Here is a 23917-nt window from a genome sequence, read left to right as displayed (position 1 = left end):
AGCCCACTTTCCTCCTCATCCTGGCTCTGAGGAGGCTGGTGTCTGGACCCCCGATCAGGTCAGAATTCTAAAATTATCCCCCAAATCAGAAGTCTCCTACTCCACTTGTGTCGCTAACTTGCATGAAATAGAAGGAACAGCAGCTGAGACATACCCTAGGGTTAGGAGTTAAAAATGCACCACCATCTGAAAGTACAAGAGAAAAATCCCACACCCTAAATCTCACACTGCTTCTCAGCAGGAGCTGGATTAAACAGAGAAAATAATTTCAATATCAAGGGATCATGTGCACAAGACAGGAAACGCTTTCAAGCAAACTGTGAAGAGCAGTGTTTCCTTACTCCCCTGGGCGGGGGAAGGCAAGTGATTAGGACTGTAAGGCTCTGGATTTCAGGTTTCTGAAGCCATTTTTTCCCCCCAACTCTCAGAGGCCCATCAGCTATTTCTGAATCCAGAAAACCACAGCAGAAGTGCTTGATGACAGAAGACCACAGCCAAAGAAGGCAGGCCGGTCTGTGATTTGATTTCATAGTTTCTGTTTTCTTTCTGATTTTTTTTTTCTTCCACATTTTAGGAATGCCTCCAGCTACAGCTGAACTCTAGAATTCCAAATTCCAGATCAAACACACTTTTCACACCAAGAAGATAATGCTGGACCATACAGCCCTACAGGGGGAGAGGGAGGGAATGAGAATTGGTATCTTTATGTGCCGGTGCAGGAGGTGGCACTGAGCATCTTCACCAGGCCGCATTGCCATTGCCCTTTCTACTCTCTGGTGACCAACCTTTACTGTAAATGATAAAAGCCCCGGGGTTTCTTATACCAGGATGTCCACCAATTCCTCACCCCCTTCATTTGAACTTTAGGATGTGTTATATGAGGTGGGCAGCAGAGGTCCTTGTGTATTCAGAATTTTTCCCTTTAAATGATTTCTGTGGGATAGGGAGAGACGGTGGGGGGTGGGGGTGGGGAGGGAGTGGTTAACTGGAGGACTGAACAAGAGCAAAGCATAATACAATGATATATGCATGAATGTCATCATGAAACCCACCATCTTGTAGGCTATCTAAAAAAGTTAATTGAAAAAATGGGTCCTACTGTTTGCCACCTTCAGTTAAAGCAGCCCTGCTGTCCCTCATTCCCACCTGCACTGTGGCTGGTCACTGACCCCTGTGATGTCCCCATTTGTGCGCCTATATGGACATCTGAGGCCTGGAAGTGAGGCCTGTGTTCTCCATGGTGCCCTTCCTAGCTTAGGATAAGGATGGTGGGTTTGCTTTCTCCCTCACAGAAGCTGGCTCTGCTGATGTACCAAAGGGGACTGCAGTGTGTCTCCTGAAGACCCAGTCTGGGAAACAGGTTCATGGTCTATTATAAAGAGGATGTCAAACTGAAGGATTATGCCTATCAGAGAAAAAGATGGGTGTTTCCCTGAAGTGTTCTCAAGGAGGCCAAGGGTCTCAAGTTCCTTGTGGGGAAGCTATAGTTTCAAAGGGTAATCCAGAGAACCTCTTCAATAAGTGTGCTGAATTGACAGGCACTGGGCTTGCCTCTCAGGATTGGGTAGAGAGACTGTCATTCTCGGGATGTCTAGAGAGGCCCAGTGCCCTGTACTCAAGGCTGATTAAAATCTCCAGACTCACTGGTCTGGCAGATGTAGAGTTGCTGGGGTATTAGCTGGGTACACTCAGCTCCTCTGGGGATGGGTGTTCATATCTCATCTCTTGGCAGGGAATGTAGTGATCTGAGCATTTTCCTGGACCTTTCTTCCCAGGTTAACCTCAGTATCTCAGTACAGTGCACTGTAAGAACAGTTCAAGATCAGTAGCTGTAACAGGAGAGTTCTTGCTACTGTGGGGCAGAATGAAGCCCTTCAGTGTCCCAATGTTTTTCAGGCAACTGGTATTTTTTTTAAAAAAGTGCCTACTGTGTGTTTTACTTTCTGCTAGGGAAGGCAGTGAACCAGAAGCAATGTTAGGTCTGAAGCTGTCAGTCTCTGGCCAGCCTCTCTATAAAACAAAAGTGGTGACTGATAAGAAAGTTCAGCCTCTGATGAAGAGAGAAAAACCAGAGAAGCCCTTCTATTGATGCTGGTGCTGAATTTGGCACCAGCAAAATAAACTCCTGGTGGCAAAGGGACAAGATGCTGATAATGGCACCTGCCAAAGTCACAGCTGCACTGGTCAAATGAGCTTGGAGACAGACCTCAGGGGGGCTGGAGCCTTGATGATCATCAGTAGGCCGCAGCACTCTGCAGGCAGTTTATTGGAATTGGGTTGTGTGCCTTCCCCACCCCTCTGGGCTGGGTTCTCAGAACCATCAGAAATGCAGGTGGCACGTTGTGCTGAAAGGCCACTCTGAGCTGCCACTGGGAAGGAGTAGAGGCGACCAGAGAGCCCCCAGAAGCCACAAAGGGACTCCCGGTGAGGACACAGGGCAGAACACCCAAAACAAAGGAGGAGGAGCTCAGGAGAGGGAGTGGAAAGATGAATTTCCGACTTCATGCTTAGCATCACCTCTAGATAGTTTGGTTCCTGAGACACATCTTCCATAGAATGAGCATTTTGAGGGACATGGATGGATTGGAGGAGCACTAAATTTAGAGTGATAGGTGAAGAATGGCAGGGGACAGGACCCTGTGAAGTACTTAAACAGTAAAGGAAAAGGGAAGAGGGGAGGCCTTAATAATCACTAGGAAAGGGAACTGAATCAGCTGTATCTTAAGACACTGCCCCTTGGGAAATGAAATGCTTCACAGTGTCCGTGCCAGGGCAGAGGCAGTGGCAAACTCCAAGGATTTAAGACCTCTGCAGTGAGGTTATTCAGAGGTAACAGTTCTCATGAAGAATCCAAGACAACACTCAAGAAAAGCTACATTAAAGTTAAGAGGTGTCAGATACATATGTGAGATCCTAGCTCAGGTTAAGTGCAAAATTCAACTTCTAAGGGTGTTCAGCTACGTCCTCAGTTGTTTTACTTTAGAATTTTGAATAATAAAGTTCTTAGTCATCCAGATATTAGCTCTATCTTCCTTTCCATAAAAGACCACCACCCTGCCCCTCCATCTTTCAAGACTCTCTAGCAGTTTTGCTAGAAGAAAGCTCCTATTCTATCAGTAACAGGTATTAGCTCACTGCATGACCCACTGGCGGTGTCCTGCAGTTGCTCCATGGACCTTGATTTTATTTCACCTCTCCAAACCCTGTGAGCTCAGGGCAGATGGGCCTTCTGCTGTCACGGTGCCCAGGCTGGTGGTAATTCACTGCCATCTGTTGCTACTGTTTGTAGCGTTTCTCGCAAAGATGGGTCTCCCATGGTCTCATTTGCTTGAACAGAAAGCACAAGCAAGAAAGTCAGAGATTGCAGGGATATGAATCGAGGAGACTAGGAACAACATTCGAAAGACAGAATGTGACTTATTTAAGAACCCGTTGCCGGCCCACGCTTTATTGATTCATGTAAGTCTTGCATGTCTGACTACTTGAACAAAAACTTCTGTTCCAAATGAGGGCTCCTCTGAGGCCACTATTTTGTAAATAACTGAAATACATTTATGCTGGATTCTAAGAAAAGAATTTGCTAATTATATAAACTCCCGCTGCTCTTAGCATCTCTTTTCCCAATGACTCAAACGTCTTTCCACCTTCTCTCACTTTCTTAACTCAGCAAACGGAGTGTTTGGGAGTGTCTGATTTAGAAACAAGGAGACTCATGGGAAATGGGGTACAACTGGAAATGACCCATTGCACAGGCGGGATAGAAACAGCCTCCTAAAACATTAAACTCAGCAGCACTGGAACCCCTTCTTGTACTCTACTGGATGAACACAGAGACGTAAATCAAAAGACATTTCTAACTAGACGATAAAGAATTGCTTTAAAAATAAAATGGAAACCACCCTCCAATTACACTCTAGATACAGTTAGCTTTGCTTAATGAAGAATAACCTATGTAATTCTCAATGTCTACTTTTGCTATGAGAGGTTTGAAAAAAAACAGATGTGGAAAAATACTCGTCATCACTCTGAAACCTCCTGTGCATTTCTTCCCTTATGTGCTCGCTTTAAAAGACACTCAAACTTGTTCTGGTCAGGATCAAAACGGAATGAATGTGCTTCTACTCAGTGTGGCCATGTTGCCTTTTGTCTTCCTCATAAGCAGAGCAGGGCTAGGCTTGCTCTGAGAGCCATGCTCTATGTAGATGCAAGTTTCTTTGTGGTGGTGGCAAATTCAGTTTCCATGAGGTGTTTCGTCAAGGAACCAAACCTTGGCAAGCCATGCCTGTGTCTGTGACATGGGAATAAAAGGACAGAAGGACAGGAAGTAGTGAATCGCTTTTGCTTGTCAGTACTCCAAGAAATGAGTTCTGAGACAAATCACTTTGTTTCCAGCTCACTGTGTCAAGCTGAGATCACACTGAATGACAGGAATACTTACCTGACCTGGGTTTTAACAATCTCTCTAATGTGTTGTCCCTCAATAAGATACTTCCCACTGTTTATTTAATCAGCAACTTATTTTCAAACTGAAGATTTGGTAACTCTGATATGCTTTTATCTCTAAAAGAAAACGAGATTTTTGTTGGTGGCAGAGCTTTTCAAAGTTTAATTTGCATGTTCCATATCCATGAGTTGTTCACTGAAGGCCGCCCTTGTTAGCGCAGAGGGCTCCCGCTTCCTCTGTGGTTATCTGGAGCTAATTAGAGCTGCAGTATACTGCGGGAGTAATCGATAGCTTTCTACAGTAGATGACATCCAATCAGACCCATACGCAATTAGTCCAGTGTAGATACACAGAGATACCTTAATTAAAACAAAATATGCTCAGTAAGAGATGTGCTCCCATACATGACTGGCATTCCAAATGTTTTGACACAATGAATGTGTTTATTCAAAGTAAGAGTCTTTATGAACTTTTCACTGACCAGATAGTGCTGGATGTTAGACGCGTTTCCCTTGAAAACATTTTGATGTGAAAAATGGTGCTACCGAGTATCTTATATTTGTATTAACATCTGGATATAAATGTACTTCAAACACCAAAAAAGCTGAGAAGCGAGGTCTATCTCTTAGCATTTTGGGTTCTTCCCTAGGTAAGCCCATATTCTTCCAGGGCAAACCTTAGTGGGCAGACGGGATCACAGAACATCACTAGGGTTTCCACCTCTATCCCTCTGTGGGGGCGGGGGGGGGGAGCAAGCTCATGCTTCCAGTACCCCATGGAGGGAGACTCTCCTTAATTCACTTTGGGGGGAACATGGTTGTAGATCCTGAACCTGACCATCTAAACCAAACTTTAGACATGCACTTTAGGATCTTCCCAGTAGAGATGTGCAGCTATGAAAGCCAGATGTCGTATTGCAAGAGTCCTGTCCTGTTCTGTGTATCTGTGCTAACCACCTTCTCCCAGACCTCATGATGACCCTCCAGATCCACAAACCACTGTTCCTTTCTGCAGAATCACCGTCTATCATGAAGGTCATGGAACAAGAGGCAGGCAGATGCTTGATGGCTTTGAGATCAAACTGCTCTAAACAGTGGCCAAGACACTGCAGTCAGGAGTAAAAATATCCTGTGTGCCCTACTAGAGATCAACTTTGAAAGAGAAGGTATACTTTTGTTCCTTGTCCCCAGTTCCAATCAAAGCTACCTTTATCAGATAACATGAAAACCAAGGTACTGGGGTTGTGCCAGCTGCTGAGGGTGCCATCGGACTGTGGAACATTTATTAGTACCTGTTCCTCACATGAATGCACCCTTGCTTTTCAAGACATGAGAGAACACATGGGCTGACGGCTCTGCTCCCTCTGCTTGTCCACAGTAATGTGATGCCGAGCTTTCTGATAATGCATGGGGCTCCTCAGGGTTTTGCTTTTGAGAGCTGCATCTGTGAAGTTAATATTGGAGCTAGTGCTATTTATAAGAGGGAAACAAGCGGCATGTATTTGTATTAAACCATCAGTAAAAAAATGAGGATAATATCACTTTTGAAATGTAAAAAGCCAATAGTTGAAATCATTGACTAGCAAACCGTTTTTTTTTTTTTTTTTCTACAAGTAATCTCTTAGGTGTAAAGAGAATTAGTTCTTCATCAGCTATATTTGACTCTTGTTAGTTTAACAGCTTCTTGCTCAGGCCAGGCTCAAGAGTGTCAGTCAACGATCCAGGTACTATGTGAGGGCCACACCTACTCTCCCTCTCTATTGGACTAAAAGACAGAGACTACATTTGGCTGTGACACGTGTTTTCTGTTTTGTAGGAGCGCACAGAACTGTTTGCCGTACACTACGGTGGAGAAATACAGACAAAGGTGAACATCAGTACAAGCCTGTTTCTACAAAGTTCCCTCTGGATGACACCTTGTCATCCACATTAGGTTGCAGAGATGTCATCAGAAATCAAAGCCATTAAATAAGATACAGAAGAATCTTTAGAAATACCATCTTCTTCTCTAGCCAGTAGAGAGGCCAGAGTTTAAACTGTTAAAATCATCATCATCATCATCATCATCAAAAACATACCCTTAGTTTGCTTTACAGTCCAATTTACAAATGGTCCCCTTAAAATACAGCATGCCCCAAAGCCTTCTGAGTTTGAAATGTAGCCTGCAACACTCTTTCCACAGAAGCCCTGAAGGATCACAAGAAGCTTTCTTAAAAACAACAACACAAAGTTCCAGTTGGATGAAACCGTTTTTTCAACTGAGCTTCTAAAACTGAATTTTCAGATATACAAGAGGACAGGAAACAGATTACTTGGGTTTTTTTTTTTTGTTTTTTTGTTTTTTGTTCTCTCTCTCTATGTCTTTTCACATGTCCATAATGTTTTCTGAATGCAGCTACGATGTTTCCTCCACTGATACACATAATAGGGTGGACAGCGTGGTTACCACCAGGACCAGAAGTGGGCTCAGACCGCAGCTGGGAGGAGCAGCCATTGATTTTGTGGTTATGTGGCTGGAAGCACCAGCGATACCATCCTTTTCATAATCGCGCTGTAAGAAAGAATGTTTTCATTATCACCTACAGCTCCTACCCACTCCATCACATTACATTTTTCCCACACTCTCTCCCCAACTTCTTCACTCCCCAATGGCCAACCCTCTCAGGAAAACTGCCCAAGATCTAGCCACTGAGATTCAACTTGCTGACTTTTAGTTTTATGAGATGCGACTATTAACTTGGGTAAGACCCGGATCCTTTGGACTAACTGTTGGCCAAGGTTTTTGCTTGCTCCTCCACAGATTCCTTTTGAAGGAAACTGTTTAAGCATGGGGATTCCTGCCTTTATTTCTCTTTCCTTAGGCCACCTAGCAACTATGCTATCCTTCTCCTTTGCAGTAGCATTCACTGAGGAGGGCCACTTACCGGTTTCTTCTGACCAGGCAAGGCCAGCAGAAAGAATCATCTGGGAATGTGTAACTCATGGCGAGACAGATGGATTATAATGGATGCCAGGGACTGATAGCAGTTGAAGCCCTTCCCTGCAGCCCTGGCCAGTTCCACAGGAGGTTTCATAGCTGAGGAGTCCCACAGGGCCAAGAGCTTGTCCAGTCCTCAGTGTGGGACCTCAAGTCAGAACCCACACTGTAGTATCTGGCCAGCACAGTAAGCCTTCCCTATGGCAAATTCCTTATTACAACATCAGGCCTGTTCAGCCCTCTGATGCCACATTCTATCATGATGGAGGAGGATTACACACAACACACTTAGCTATCTCCTCTCTCTCAAATGAGGTTTGGGGGCCAGCTCCATCTCCCTGTGGATTGCTGTGAGGTCAGAGAAGCTGCAGGTCAAGACTGATGATTTCAGAATCAGAGTCTCTCAACATGTGAACAATGGACTTAGTACTGGTGCTGGCTTTCCTGGGAAAATCCTAAATGCATTTAGATCCAACGCTGTGTTGAGTCTTAATTCTGTACCTTGTTCCAAAGGCAAGTCTATGCAGAGAGTGATGAGACTTTCTAGACCCCAGACCTTACTGGTCTTCAAATCTTATACATCATACCCGCATCCCAAAGGCTATGTCTGTAAAGAGGCAAAGAAACACAAAATGTCACTTACATCAGAAAGACAGAGGTGTGTATTGCCTGACACATTGGATTTTAGCTTCTGCGCCTGGAGAGAGACAAAGAAAAAAAAACTCAGACATAATAGAGAAGAGTAATTACTTATGATCCATTAATCAATGGTCTAGGGCAGGGCAGCAGATAAATAAGAGAAACCACAACTGTGAGCCCTGTCTGTAATTTATAAAGAGCTAGCAGGTGAGGTTAATTTTAATTATATATTTTATTCAACCCACTGTATTATCATTTCAACATGTAATCAATATAAAAAATTAATGAGATACTGTGCATACTTTCTTCATGCTAGGCCTTTGGAATCTGGTGTCTGATATGGCACGTCTCCATTCAGACCTCCATTCAGACTATTTCAAAGCTCTGAACTACCTGTCACCAGTGGCCACCATGGGGGCAGCACAGGGCCTGGGCCACTGAGGAGTTTTTAAGTGGTAACTCATTTATCTTTCTGGATGTTCGTTTGGGAGAAGTGCTTTCTACTTTACTGTTATTATTTTTAACATTTTATTTATTATTTTTATTTTACATATGTGAGTGTATGCATACATGCAAGTACACCTGTGTTGTGCCATGCCCACAGAGGTCAGAAGAGGGTGTTAGATCCCCTGGAACTGGAGTTACGGACAGTTGTTAGCCACTATGTGGGTGCTGGGAATCGAACCTGGGTCCTCTGGAAAAGCACCCAGTACTCTTAACCGCTGAGTCATCTCTCCAGTTCCCCTGCTTTCTACTTTAAAAGATTGCAATAGAAATCCACATGTATTAGTAATACAGAGTCTCCTGGAAATATGTTTGCTTATTTGTTAACTCTACTCCAGTCAATGAACAGTGTGGCGTACCTCCTGTTTCCTAATGCTGGGCATGGGGAGAGGGAGCAGAAAGGATGTGCTCCTGGGCTCCTGGGCCTTCCTGCTTCCCAATAAACCACTCTCTGGCTGGGACTAAGACACAGGGCAGGGACTCTCAGATGGTTGCCTTTGAGGAACTGTGTAGTGATACAAACCCCAACACAGCAATTCAAAGACGGCTTCTAAGGTGGTTTTAGAGGGCTAAACAGTGAAGGCTTTCAGTTCCCCTTTCCCCTCGGCTAAACCAACCCCCATTGGGCTGATGCCTGAGGATTCAGTGGAAGGAAAGTTTCCGTTGCTCAGACAATTGTAACGAACGCACTGTAAGAACTACCCACCCAGTACAACGCTCTCATTTTACAAACTCAAACAATTAAGCCCAGAGAAGTTAAGTGACTTATCACACAGCGATGTGCTCACAGAACAAGGATACAACCAGGGCTCTTCAACTCTTAGATGAAAATACGCTCTTTCGTGCATCACAGTCTTTCCCTCAGTCTTTGTCCTCCTCCAAATCCACACAAAGAACTGTGTTCCCATGATACCCCACCCTCGCCCCTAATAATAGCAGCCCTTTGGCACCAACAGACAGCCTGTTTGCCAACAAGGCAAACCCTGGTAAATCAGCACCACCCCTGAATCAAGGATGACCTGAGCAGCCAGGCCTGGGGCATGGTGCTGGCAGGCTGCCTGCATGCTGGGGGCCTCTGTGACTCACTGAAGGCCTGCAAGGCCGAAATGGCAGCATGCTCATCCAAGGAGTAATTTGTTGACCATAATGCCACTTGGAAGGCATCATAATCTTTACCTATATTTGCATATGCCAGCCGTGAATATGAAATAGAAACCTTTAAGCAGGCTTCAAGAATGAGACACTGTGAAGCATCCCCGGGCTGTTCAAAGGTCACTAAATGTTATGTATAAGAAGATCAGAGGGGAAATTGGAAGCGGAATTGAACCGCACTCAAAAGCCCACTCTTAATCTCTATTAATAGTGAACCTGATACACTGCCTTGTTACCTACAGAGAATAATGTGTGGAGCTTCACGTTTTATTTCTATTCAAGGTTGGAATTGTGCCCAGACACCCAAATGGCCCTAAAACATTCCATTTTGCCTTTTCTTTTCTAGGCCATAATCAACAAAATACAAAAGTCCCTGCTGAGGGCCTTTGCATAACTAATGTATCACTAAATTGCTCAGAGAAGGCAACAGCACCGATAGACTGTGGTACAGTGTGACCTTAAGTTGTTCCTGTGCCCATGGTCACAGCTAAGCAGCACCTCAAAGGACCATGTTGGTCTGAGTTTTCAGGGTAGACAGTCTCCTCCCTACCTGCTCTGTGGAAGTAGCACCTGCGAGCCCTTATTTCCTTAGAATAACCTTAAATTAACCACAACCTATGGTTCTCAGCTGTACACCTGTCACTTTAGGAACCTGAGACAGCACCTGGGGAATGTCCCTATAAGGAAATGACTATGATGGGGGCTTTCAGCAGCTAACTGGAAAGGGCCACTGTCTTGCCATGTGTTCTCACGTGGCCTTCATGAGCATGGGTAGATTTCTGGGCCTCACACTAAATGAAGCATTTATAAGCTTTCCATTGGGTTAACATGCCCAGATCTAAATTGCCAACTCATGCCTCTGCTCAAAGAACAGTGCGGTGACTGTTTAATGGCACAGGAAAATGCATTCAGACCAGCTCCAAGTCTGTAACATCTCTGGGGGACTCATGCTCCCCCAATGCAGCATCCTATGGACAGTCACCTTGTGGCCTAGAGGACCATCATAGTGGATATAACTGCACAAACTGATGAATGCAAGAGAGAATGTGCAGCCAGACTGAACTAGGGTTGAGAAAGAGGCTTCATCCTGGTGGCCCTCTCAGCCCCAGCACTCAGAAGATTGTCTGTCCACAGGCCAAAACAGGCCTCTAAACCCTACTTCAAAAAACACTTAACAAACGTCCTGAAAAGCAGTCTGGTACTGGTAATGTCACCATGACTGCAAAGAAGGGTGAGTACAGCAATCCCGATTTGTCTACCCAAACCTAGCAGAGGCCGCTGTAAGGTGTGTGAGCTACCCATCACTCACTAGAAGGTGAAGGGCTACTGGAACGGCAGGTGACACATAAGTGAAAACATAAAAGACTGCACATAGATGTGAGTTGTTCTTAGGTGGGATCATGCCTAGCCTAGAGGGTATTAAATACGGATAATCATTGTCAGCGCCCGTAGCACAGGTGAGCAGCAGGTGGAAGGGGAGAACTGGGCTTCACAGAAATGTACATAGGCTGGTTGCATGCTTAGAAGTCTTGTACACAGCATGAATCCCAAGGACCATGGAGGACCAGAAACCTACCATTGTAGATCCAGTCTACTTAAGAAAAATCCCTAGGTCTTAAAGCTTGCTTTAGAGGCCTGAGAAACCTGTTATTTCTAGATTTTGAGACATTTCTTGAATTAAAAAAAAAAAAAAATCAAGCAATCCCTGTCTTGCTACTCAGGTGTGATATATGCATCAGATAAAATTACACCTACTCAGCTACTGCAGAATACTTACATACTCCCCAAAACTGAAAATTGGGATGGTACCAAGGAAACTGAAAGGCAAACAAACAATGCTCACAAAAGGACAGGACTTCTGAGACTTTGTAGGGAATGAGATAAGTCTGAAATGGGGAGAGCAGCTTTCATCCCTTAAGTAAAACCTGGTAAAGCCAAGACCTTGATAATGGATATGCTGACATAGACCTAAGGCCTCGCAGCATGAGCCACCGACCGCTGCTAGAACCTACATGAATCTCTAGCCCCCAGCCCCTGCTAGAACCTTCTAATCTCTGGCTTTCAAATCAGATATATCTTTTAAAAAACAAACTATGAAAAGGGCTGGAGAGACGGTTCAGTGGTTAAGAGCACTGACTGTTCTTCCAAAGGACCTGGGTTTGGTTCCCAACACCCATATGGTGGCTAACGACCATCTACCATCCATAACTTGAGTTCTGGGGATCCAACACACTCTTCTGCCCTCCATGGGTTTGCATACACAGGTGCATTCACATACATGCAGGCCAAACACTTGTACACATAAAATTTTAAAAGAACAATGATGAAAAGAAAAATCTATTGTTTTCCTTTAAAAATTTTTTTTATTATTTTTAATTTATGTGTATGGGTGTATTGCCTGCATATATGTAAGTGCACCCATGTGGCACAATGCCACAGGAGGTCAGAAGAGGGGGTTGGGTCCCCTGGAACTGGAGTTACAGTTACAGACAGTTGTTAGTCACCATGTGGGTGCTGGGAACTGAATCTGGGTCCTCTGCAAGAGTAGCCAGTGCTCTTAACCGCTAAGCCATCTCTCCAGCCCTAATTCTGTTTTTTTTAACAGTTAATTTGAACCATTATTATGGTAGATTGAAAAAATGAATTGTTTAATGTCTTTTATGAAAGCATGTTTTCCATCAGCTAATTCATAGTCCTGTGGTTTGGGGAAAGCTTCCTGACTCTGCTTTGTGGGAGACATCACCACCAAGACAGGAGTATTTCATCTCAAGGATAGAAAAAGGCAAAGTGTACTGAAAAAGCCTTCCCCACATTCTGGAAAACTACAGAAATGTGTCCTTTAGGCTTTCCGTAAGCCCTGTCCCTCCAGCAGCTATTAGGAAATTGTCCCTGGAGGTAATCGACAAGTCCAGGCATGTTGCATAATAGAATTTCCAGGGTACTGTAATTGGGACGCCAGACCTCACCAATCCCTGGCACCAGAGGGTTAATAAATGTATTAGATGCTGTTAACCTCTGTTACCTGGAGTCAGAACGGGCCTCTCTGCCTTTTACCCCAGCCATCAGCATTTGGAAAGCCAGTCTTGGTGCCAGCAGCACTCCTCTGCAGAATGCACATAATTTATAGCTTGCAGTGGGATCCCCACCTGCTTCTGCCCACAGTAGGCTCTGCAGGGCCTTGGGGACAGTTCAGGTTAGTGAACACATGTTTGGTCTGTTTATGAAAATGGAGAGTTAAAAGTGTGCCTGTGCGGAGCCTGGCCTTTACTGCCCCAGGACTCCATTTCTGTAGAAAAGCCAGTGTTTAATCTCGGCTTTTTAGGCAGCTGTCAGACAACGGGGCATGGAATGTTTCTCTACTCTCCTCCATGCAGGAGAAAAAGCATTCGCTGCTCTCCCTCCAGAAAATGAAACTAGAGGAAGCCGCCCAATCCAATAGCAACAGACTGTCCAGGCTGCAGCCAAATAGCCATAATTAATGGTGCTCTGGTTCTTTTCTCTCTTGCTTTACTGATTAGAGAGATTTGCTATATTAGGAACCTGTTTGCTTAATGACAGAATACAAGCAATAAACAGAGAAAATACACAGACTGTAAAATGCAATCAACTTTGCTCTCACTAAGTACTTCGCCACATCTATCATACTTGTCAATACCAGCTTACTAGTATACAGGCCTCTTCTACAGCATAAATTGGACTTTTGTTAGGGAAAACCATCACATGAGTTCTTTTTGAAGTAGTCTAGAAGTAAAAGTCCAGAACTTGAAGCCATTTCTCAATTTAAATGTGCGTATCAAGTGATCTCTTGTAAGACAAACAGAGAAAGTGTGCCCCATCCCGAAGGATACCAAGTGAGTGACTTGCATTTTCACACGGTACTTGAATCAAACAGTCTCACCTGATTATGCACTTTTATGGTTGGTATTTGTTACATAACAAGTCTACTATGTACTTGCTATGCATCTGCCCAAATTAATTTCTACACGTAAAAAGAACAAAGCTTCCTTCGGGTGAATTCCGGCAAAGCTGTGGGTTCACAGTCACAGTCTTGCTTAAGCCTTTCGCACTTCGCAGTTTTCCAGATTTTTGCTTCTAACTTTTGGGAGAACCAGAGAGGTTTTATTCCGGGGTTGGTCACAAGCAGATGGCCAGCTTTTCTACAATCTCTGCCGCTGTCTATTTCGAAACTTACCTTCCTGGTGATTCACTTTCCCTACAAACTCGGTAACAACCACTTGAACCCACTGGCCTGAATAATGCGCAGTAAAGTCAGCTGCGTAAAACAAGCGGACACATAAATAAGGCCTCCTCAGAGCCTCCGGGCCTGGGTATTTGTCTTTTGGAGGCTGTGCACAGCAGAGCAGGGAAAGGATCCATTTCCTCCAAGCTGAATTCTGCCAGGAGGAAAGAAGCTGTAGGAGAAATGGAGTGAGCCGGGAGCCTCCTTCTGAAAGGGACGGACTGTGGTCCTGCTTGGCTTTCCTACCATGAGGTCTGGACAGATCACTTTGACCTCCTCCTGCCCCAGACACTTTGTCTTGGTGTTGGCTGAACCTCAGTCAAAGTCTATTATTATGTAAAGTTCTAAGACGACCAGCTAGAAGGTCTTCACTCCGCACAGGGCTCCCGAAAGCCCAAGGTGCCAAGTTTAGTTGGGCTGGGCAAGCCAAGCTTGGTTATAAGCTTGGATGGGGAAAGTCAGCTGAGGCCTGTAGTGGTTGGTGCTTCCTCACCCAGAGCAAGCCTGACTCAGACCCCAGTTGGGGTCTTCGATAATCCCTGTGAACTGAAATAAAGTCATATTGGGATGGGGCATCCCAGACTGAAAAGTGACATAAAACAAGCTCTAAAAGGTCTTCGATTCTGATACCTACCTTGCAGTAAGAGTTCGTGCTGTTATACATTTAAAGCAGAAACTCTCCCCTTCACCACATTAGAAGAGAAAGAAAGGGAAAACACTTAAAAATGAAACATGCCAGTTCTGTTGTAAGCCTAAGAATCAAGGACTGGAGGGCTGGCCCAGAGGTTAAGAATGCATACTGCCCTTGCAGAGGATCTGAGTTTGGTGCCTTGCACCTATGCTGGGAGGTTCATGACCACCTGTAACTCCAGCTCCAGGAGAAGATCTGACACCCTCCTCTGGCCTCCATGGGTACCTGCACTCAAGTGTACATACCCTCCCTCCAAATAATAATAATAATAATAATAATAATAATAATAGCCTGTACATTATCAGAATGTAATTTTTTACTGATTTTTGGATACTGACCAAAGCTACCTTTTTTTTTCTTTTAAAAGACAAATCTGCTGAATTCAGTGTTCTGACTTTATTTGACATAAGCTACACCTATGAGCCATGAGCTACGATTCCCACTGTGTGGTCTTTTTCCTTCATACTTATTCATTCCTTCTTAAGAGTCAGGATCTCATGTAGCCCATGCTGGCTTCAGACTTGCTAGGTAGCTGAGGATGAACTTCTGATCTTCCTGCCTCTACCTCATGAGTGCTGGGATTACAGGTGCGCACCACCACACCCAGTTTTTGCAGTTATGCTGGGGATAGAATCCAGAATGTAGTCTATGTAGGTAAGTACCCCACCAAATAAGCCACATCTCCAGTCCCCACTTTTAGTTCTTTGATAATATGAATACCACTTGTTTGGTACCCTCAGAGGAACTCCAGTGCTGTCTTGTTTTCATACTTTTATAATTTTTCTTGGACTTTTGTAATTATCTTGCTCCCAACTAATCCAAGGGCATTTTTTTAGAATTTGCCTGGGCCTGGAGAGATGGCTTAGTGGTTAAGTGCTCGAACTACTCTTGCAAAGGGCCCAGTTCAGTTCTTAGCACCCATGTCAGGTGGCTCACAACTGTATATAACTCCAGCTCCAGGGGCTCTGGCACCTTCTGGCCCCTGACAGGCATTGCATTCACACACACACACAGACACACACACACACACACACACACACGTATAATTTAAAATTTTAAAAAGCTAGGCATGGTGGTACATGCCTTTAATCCCAGCACTTAGGAGGCAGGTGGATCTTTGTGAATTTAAGGTCAACCTGGTCTACATAGAGAGTTTCAGGCCAGCTAAGGCTATATTGTGGAGATGCCATCTCAAAAATAAAAATCTTTTTTTTTTTTAAAGAGAGAATTTGTTTTTCTGATATAGTTAACTAGTTTTCCTTATGATAATTACTTTTTTGTGCTTTTATTTCATTCACATATTATTGAAATAAGTTATATATACAACATACTAATAAAACGAGCACAAAAAGGTCTGAGAAAAATATGTATCTAGCTTTGGAAGTCTATGTCTCTACCAGGGACAGCAAAGTTCATTGACTAAGCAGATGAAGAGAACCAGCTTGAAACATTCAGTGGAATTTGCACGAGTCTGGAGGGACAGGTTGGCTTTTGAGTTGGTTAAAAGAAAATCAGTTAAAAGAGCTTCCACCATAACTTAAAACTCATTCCTGGTTCTGGCTTGATTGATGAGGCACAGTAAACAGAACACACACTGGGGAAAGTTCTGAACTTGACTTTTTAACCACCAGCTACGATTCTAATAACCCTTGCCCTGATCTCAGTCACATGGTGGTTGTAAGAATCAAGTGTGACCCTTCAGAAGGAAGTTCTTGTGTGTGTGCATGCGCGTGTGTGTTATGCATGTATGTACAAATGTGTGTGTGCACATTTCTACATGCAAGCAGAGGCCAGAGGTTGAGGTTGGGTGTCTTCCTCAGTCGCTTTCCACTTTATTTTTGAATCGGAGTCTTTCACTGAACCTAGAAAGCACCAATTCAGCTAGACTGGCTCTCTAGTAAGAACTGGGGATCAGTTTATCTCCAGCCCTCACACCCTAGTGCTGGGATTACAGATGCAGGTTGTCACATGCTGCTTTCACATGGGTACTGAGGATCCAAACTCAGGCCCTCATTGCTTGTGTATCAAGTACTTTACCCATTGCACCCTAGGAAGTTCTTTATAAGTTGCTACTGACAATGATTTAGCTTTCCTTTGGTCTCTGGTCAGTTTCAGATTGGGATAAGGGTGGGAGAAAAATGCAAGGTCTGAGGCTAATTAAACCTCCACAAAAATTGTATCAAAAGGAAGTGGTCTATGATCTTCTGGGATTTCTTAGATTTTAAAATTGGATGCTGTGAAAGAGATATGAGACAGACTTATACCCAGGAAGACATGTCAACACTCCTCCATTAGCTAAGTCATCCCTCAGGCCTCTCTGTCATTTGCTGCATGTAAGAGGCTGCTCAAAGCCCACCCTTGAAATTCAACACTAACGGCAGGCCAGTCAGAAGCAGCAGCGTGCAGACTGTCTGTGGCCTGAAGTGCTACAGGATGCTCTAGTTGGGCTTTCTTCTTCATTTTGTAATGCCATAGGATCATCTTTATGTCTGTTTGGCTTTTTCCCACATTGGAGCAAATGTAGGTTGTGAAATACATCACAGAACCGTGTGTTTTCATTCATGATTAACTTCCTTCGTGAGTAAAATATTCAGACAAGAAGCAATTATGAGCTGTACGTTAGAAAATTATGTCCAATTAACAATAAAATGATGCCAGACAACGTGTGAAAGACGTTTTGGTTTGGGGGTGTGTGATGGGGGGAGGGTGCTCTGTAGAGCAAACATTCAGCAACGACGGCAAGAAGGGGGAACAGCCCTAAAACGAGACATTAATTTTCTCACAATGTGCAGTTACAAATGAAAATGCGCAAGAACCTCAGCAAAGATTCATCGTCTCATCAGGCACACATCCTCGTCACCATCAGATAATATTTATTAAGCCTCTCATCCTCTCCTGCATATGTGCAGCTGAGTGCAGACCCATAATGGTCCCATGACTTATGATGGTAACTAGGGTTTGATTAAAAAAAAAAGAATTCTGCTGTCGAGATAAAGATGCTTTTGTTCACCCTCTGGTTGAGAATATGGAGCACACTTGGTACTACAAAATAAACAAGTAGATAAATAAATAATGCAAACCAAGTCTAAAGGGTACGTTTAGCTGAAAAAAAATAAAAGAAAATCCAGTAGACTAAGAATGATCGTGACTTAACTGTTCCCACCGCTAAGAGCCTTCCTTGAGTCCACCTGCTTTGTAGTAAATAATCTGCTGTCAGACTAGCACCCCTTTTTTGTGTAGATTAGACACGGGGGTTCAGAGAGGTTTCCACAGCATGGAGTGGCCATGGAGAGATTTGAACACATTCACTCAGATCTCAATATCCATACATATTAGCTGCAGGTCAGACCTCTGTCCATTAGCTGACATAATCCTTACATGAACCCTTAGAAGTAGCTCACGTCTTCCTGCAGACAGATGCCCATTCCTAGAAGTGCAACCATGAGTCTGGGGCCCCAAAGCTGGCATGGACACAGCTAGTCCGGTGGGGACAAAAGCACAAGGTGGACCTCCCAAGCCTTAACTCAGATATGGGGAACAAGTCAGAAATGTAGCTATTGTCAGAAGCCAAAGGTCAGGACAGACTGGGTGGGTTTTGCTCCCCTAAGGGCCTGGGAGGTAACTGCCTCACATCATTCCTGAGTTCCCTGCAGTTGAGTGGCAGTCGGGGGACATCCACTTTGAAAATAAATTCCCCCAATATCTTCCCAGTGCCCAATGTCCCAGTTTCCCCCTTAGATATCGCCCTCCATAATATGGCTCCTGTAGGGCCTGAAGTAAGAGAGAAAATGGAGGGAAAGATCTCAGTTTTCTTACTGGGCAAGAGACTCAGGGCAGTTTTCCTCCACATAGCGAGTCCCACAGTTCAAACACTGCAGAGCCTATTATTCAGGGAAGCGCGGTTGGTTAGAAGTCCTAAGGATAAAAGGTCAGTTGGGAATACAAGAAATTAGATTTATTTATAGTATGTGATCTAAGTGTGCTCAGAGGTATTCTGGTAAGTTACCCTGAACAAGAGAGCATATTTATAGCCAAGATAGAGCAGACATACTATTCCTTTTTATTAAGCATGTTTATTACCCAGCAATTGGCTTAAGCAATTGTTCAGAGCTGAATTACTGTTCTTCTGATGGGCTTTGCCACACTGCCCTCTGGACCACAGGTGCAGGTAGGCTAATGGCTCTTTCCTGAGTGCAGTGATGGGGGGCTAGTCTTCCCATCCCATCTCATTTCTTGAGATAAGTGGTTTTTTAAATGCTAAGGAGAAGACACCATAAACAAGCGAACATGAACAGTTGGTTCACCCAAAGGCCTACTTCTGCAAGGGAGCAGAGCAGCTTTACAAAGCCCAAGTTCATTTACCATCTACACAGACTCCTCCTATCTGTGGCCAACAAAGGCCACTCAGGAAGATAAAAAAACAGCAACAGAAAATACTCACTATAACTGGAGGGTTTTAATTTGTTTCATTATCCCAGCCCTCCTAGGTAAGAGTGCTCTTCACTCCCACAGGAGAGATAACAAATCCAAGGATCAAGGAGATCAAAGGACTCTTAGTCTGTGGGGTGACTGGAATTTCACTGTAGCAAAAAGCATGGCACCCCTTCAGTGTCATCTTCTCCTAAGATAATTCTGACAATTGCATCTTTATCTTAAAAAAGGACCTTGGAGAAATACCCACCTCCCTGCTGCCCTGTTGCTGGCATGATCCCTTGTCAATCCTTAGCACATTCATTGCTGTATTTTGCTTGAGTGAAATTAGCTTAAAATGCATTTCAGTTTTCAGGAAAACGAGTGCTGATATGGCCTCTACTCTCCACAGGCCACAGAACCAGCAACCATAACCATACACCCCCTCCCCCATTATAACACCAAATGGCAATGGACTCTGTACCCCAGGTCCCTAGATTGTACCCCAGAGAGGAGGAAAGATCCATGCTACAGGGGCTGTCCTCTGGCTAGTGCCATTTCTATGAAATACAGACAAAGATCTACCTAGAGCTGATCTTCACAAGAGCTACACAGCACTCAAGAGGTCTGGGGCTGAATCCCCCCACGGAATGGACCACAAGGTCTTGTTTGTGGACCTGGCCCAGAGCTGCCTATTTTACTGATGCTAGCTGTCCAACACACTCATGGCAAATACAGAAATATAGTAACATGAACTGCAGTTCTAATGACATCATGAGATAATGCCTTCTCCCTAATGCTATACCTAACACGTTTTATTACTCATGATGATAGCATACAATTAAATTATTATAACATAGAGATCCCAGTTTTGCTACTTATTTCACAGCACGGTAAAGAATGAACTATTTGGAGGTAGTAATAAGTGACTCTATTAGATTTAGGAACTGGAGTTGAGACGGTATGATCAAGGGGATGTTTATAAAAAAGAAAACATCTCTAAAGAGAAGCAATTTACTGCCTGCTCAGCTGAGGCTCTTTGGAGTGGCTGGTTCTCCTTGCCCTGTGCTCAACAAATAGGTTTATTCTATTTGCAGGAGATTAGGGATAAAAGAGAAGAATAAAGAGAAAAATTGTAACTCAGAGTGACTGTGCTGCATGTGCTTAATTTGAAGGGTATCTAACTACCACTGTGGCTGAGAAAAATAGGCCCCTTTGCTGGAAAGGGGACATCTGGGTTCATTAAAGGTGTGCAATAGATTTTGATAAAAGCTATTTTTCTAAGTCATTAAATTGGTTTTTAGGAACTTTACATTTTCCTTCATTTGAACAATTATTAAACTATAAAATAGAATCACACAACTGCAAAAACTGTAATCTGAAGTTTTACAGCCAGCTATAAAATGCTGTATTATGAACTATCCAGAAGAGGCTCAAGTCCATTACAACTTTTTAAATGAATTATAAAAACCCTTTGCTGCTGATAAAATAATCTTAAATTACAGCATTATGCATTCTAACAATATGCTGAACCGAAGTTTGCTATAATACAAACATGCCAATCACAAAGAAATCATTACCTGAATTAAGTTTTCACAAGCCCAAAATCTGATAACAGCTGCTGCGTGGAGGCCGCCCAGGACCTGATGTCTGCAGGCTGCTTCCAACAGCTTGCCTTCTATGGCAGGTGCCTCTGTTCTGCCTATTCAGTCTCAGGACCAACCAGGAATCAGGGCCTCTGGGTTTAAAGACTGCACAGGGACTTAAGGGAGCCCTAGGAATTTAGGTAGGGATTGTGATGACAGCAGTTTTGATGTTAACATCTCCCCGTGATTTTTTTTTTTTTTAATGTCAACTGTTCAGTTATGGAGAGCTGACCCTCAGCCATTTATATGCATGCTATTTAGAATGTAGGTGATATGTATATGTACCTACCAGGAAGCCTGGCCCCCAAGACTCAATTCCTGATTTTGGGGGGGTGGGGGTTTGTTACAGCCTATCTGCTTCATCTTCCATGTAGGCTTGAATACACAAGTGAAAAGACATTTAGGCACTCTAGATTGCATGGCAGCCTTAACGGAGTACTATCCAATTTTGAGCTCTTAATTCAAGCACTCTCTTGTTGAAGGACTTTGAAAACACTCTATAAGCAGTTATTTCAAAAAGCGTTTTTATGACAGCCTCTTTCCTCCCAGGGCTGATGTGGGTGGATTCTGGGATGCTTTCCTCTGAGATCATCTACTGGCACCTGGAACCAGTAAGACTAAATCCAAGGAGGTTGCTGGCAGCTTCCATGCTGGGAGGAGCTGGGCCCACTATGCAAGCCCTGGTGTCACTTGGCAACCTGGTCCACAGATCTGCCATGAAACCTCAAGGGAACGAAGATATAGCCAGGATAGAAATTCATACATCTTAGCAGCACTTCATAGCTCCCAGATCAGGGAAATAAACTCACTCTGGGCGAGAGAGCATTATGCAAAGGAAAGTTTAGGGTTAGCCAAGACTGGGATTATTTTTTTAATGGGACAAAAACCAGTGGGTGTTAGAATGCATGCTGTGTGACATACAAATGATAGAAACCTCACAAAAGTGGAAGTTTAGTGTGATGGTTAATGTTGCCAACTTGCCAGAATTACTTAGAAAACAAGCCTCTGGGCATACTTTGGAAGGATCATCTAGATTATGTCCATTGAGGGGGCAAGACCCATCTTAACTATGTGCAGCATCATTCCATGGGCTGGGGTCCTAGACTGAATAACAAGAAGAAAATAAGCTGAGCACTAGCATTTACCACTCTTTGGTTCCTGACTGGGGAGGTAGTATGGCCAGCTGCCTGAAGCTCCTGCTGCCATCAACTCCTCACCTTGATGGACTGTATTCCCTACACCTTTGAACTGAAATAAACCCATCTTCCCTTAAACAACTTCTTGTCAGGCATTTTGTCACAGCAATGAGAAAAGTTAGTAGGACACCCAATACCTATGCGTTGCCAGTCATATGGATTCGTGGTGTATGCTAGGGCTCAGTTTTGACAAGTCTGGCAGGAGGCCTCCCTCAATCCCATCCTTTGCAAACTCTATGCTCCATTTCATGTGTGAGGAACCCCACTTTGGTTTGGTACCAACACTAACATCCACTGTGTCCTTTGAGATGTCACCTGCAGGGTACTTAACACATGTGCTGCGGACTAGCACAGCCTAGAAAGGACAGCGTGAGAATCCTGAAGGTTGTGGACTCCGGCATGTTCCTGCAAGAAGTAGTTCAAGTGCCTAAGACAACATCACGTATGGTGTCATCCACAGGTACCACTAGCCTTGGGAAAATGAGAATTTCCCAAAGTGGGTTTTTAGCAATGTTGAAGACTGAATGTGTCTTCTTCAGTGCATGTGCCAAGTATCATAGCAACAGAGACGGAAAGTTTGGGAAGTGGTTACATTGACAAGGTTCTGAGGGCAGAGCCCCAAGATGGGACTGGTGATCTATACCACAGTCTTTTCCTTCCATACCAAGAGGGCAAACATCTCAGAAGAGGGTCTTCACCAGGAACTCAACCTGCCTCACCTTTATCTTGGATTTCCTAGGTTCCAGAACTGAGAAATCATTTCTGCTACCTAAGATATCCCACCTGCAACATTCTGTTATGACATCTCACACGGACAAAGACCAGCAGCAACCACAGTCCCCTGGTAACATCGTGCCTGCACCACAAGGAAGAATATGGTCCAGTGCACCTTCTTCTCTGGCATCTGCTGAGGCTCCTTACCACATAGGACGAAAGCAGAGAGGAAGGGAAAGGGAATTTTTGAGGTGATCTTCTTGCTAGTGATTCCAAACCAGGGTCAGTTTTGCCCTCCATGGGGCCATTGGCAAGCCTTGAGGACATTGTAGATTGCCATAATGGGGAAATGGGACTTCTGAAATGATGCTAACTATTCTACAATGCCTAGGACATCCCCCCATGACAAATAATTATTCAAACCAAAATACCAAAAGTACCAGCACTGGGCAAGCTTGACTCAGGGGAACTGACTGATTCACAGCTATGAGGTCACTAAATAACCTTAATTAAAATTCCCAAAGCCATCAAAGGGGCGTGATGCTCACTGTCAACAAAGTTCTCCAGGAGAAACAGTCTTTCTGTGAAGTCTTTGACTTGAAGCTACATTCCAAAAGCAGCAGTGTGCGGGGGTGACGCTGTCTCATCTTTTCTTGTCTGCATTGTCTACACGTGCAAAGCTTCACAGGCCACCATGACCAGAAAAGACCCTGGGCATCAGGACTCAGCGCAACACCTGGCCCCTGCCCTGGGAGCAGTTCTTTTTACTGAGGGTGGAATGCAGGAAGCCAAGGATTTTCTAGTGTTGACAGCTCCCTGAAACCACTTACAACCAATCAAAACTCGCATGGTTCAAACTCTGAGGTGAGCACAGTCATATGGGCAGAACACATTTAAGTGGCTCACCTAATACCCTGGGAGGCTCCTCCACCATCAAACCCATCTTACCAGTGAAGAAACTGAGGCCAAAAGAATGATTTGTTCAAGTTTTCATGGCTAGAACGTGCTGAAGTGCATCCAGGCTCTTATTTCAACTCCAGCTTCTTTATGAGGAGTTTGGCAGAATGTCTCTAAGCTACAGTCACATTTAAAAATGATCAGTTCTGCTGTAGTACCATTGCACAACAAAGAACTTGACTGGCTTTGTTCCTCACTTCTGAGAGATAACTTATTTCTTGAGTGATGGTGTCTTTGTTACTCACCATACCCTGGATCATACCAGGGTATGTGGTGATGAGGTGACTCAGGATGGAGACCGGTTACCAGGAAAACCAACCACAAGTTCCAGAACTGGGGCTTTGAGCC

The 23917-nt window shown here is 44.1% G+C and overlaps 1 protein-coding gene across 4 annotated transcripts in view; it reads right to left on the bottom strand.

Annotated features, from left to right (window-relative positions):
- Positions 1–6064: 6064 nt before the first annotated feature.
- Positions 6065–23917, bottom strand: part of Gfra1 (GDNF family receptor alpha 1) — a 224450-nt gene continuing 206597 nt past the window's right edge. For all 4 annotated transcript variants that reach the window (XM_008844314.1, XM_017800922.2, XM_017800923.2 and 1 more), the window contains 2 exons: positions 8064–8117; positions 6065–6994 (listed from right to left, as the gene is read on the bottom strand). In XM_008844314.1, coding sequence (XP_008842536.1) covers positions 6839–6994; positions 8064–8117 — 210 coding nt within the window. In that variant the 3' untranslated portion in view covers positions 6065–6838. The remainder of the gene's footprint in view (positions 6995–8063; positions 8118–23917) is intronic.

The sequence above is a fragment of the Nannospalax galili genome, unplaced genomic scaffold (assembly GCF_000622305.1).
Source record: "Nannospalax galili isolate Female #2095 unplaced genomic scaffold, S.galili_v1.0 scaffold1362, whole genome shotgun sequence".
Taxonomy (NCBI): Eukaryota; Metazoa; Chordata; class Mammalia; order Rodentia; family Spalacidae; genus Nannospalax; species Nannospalax galili.
The sequence above is the reverse complement of the archived record's forward strand: the minus strand, read 5'-3'. Positions and strand labels throughout refer to the sequence as shown.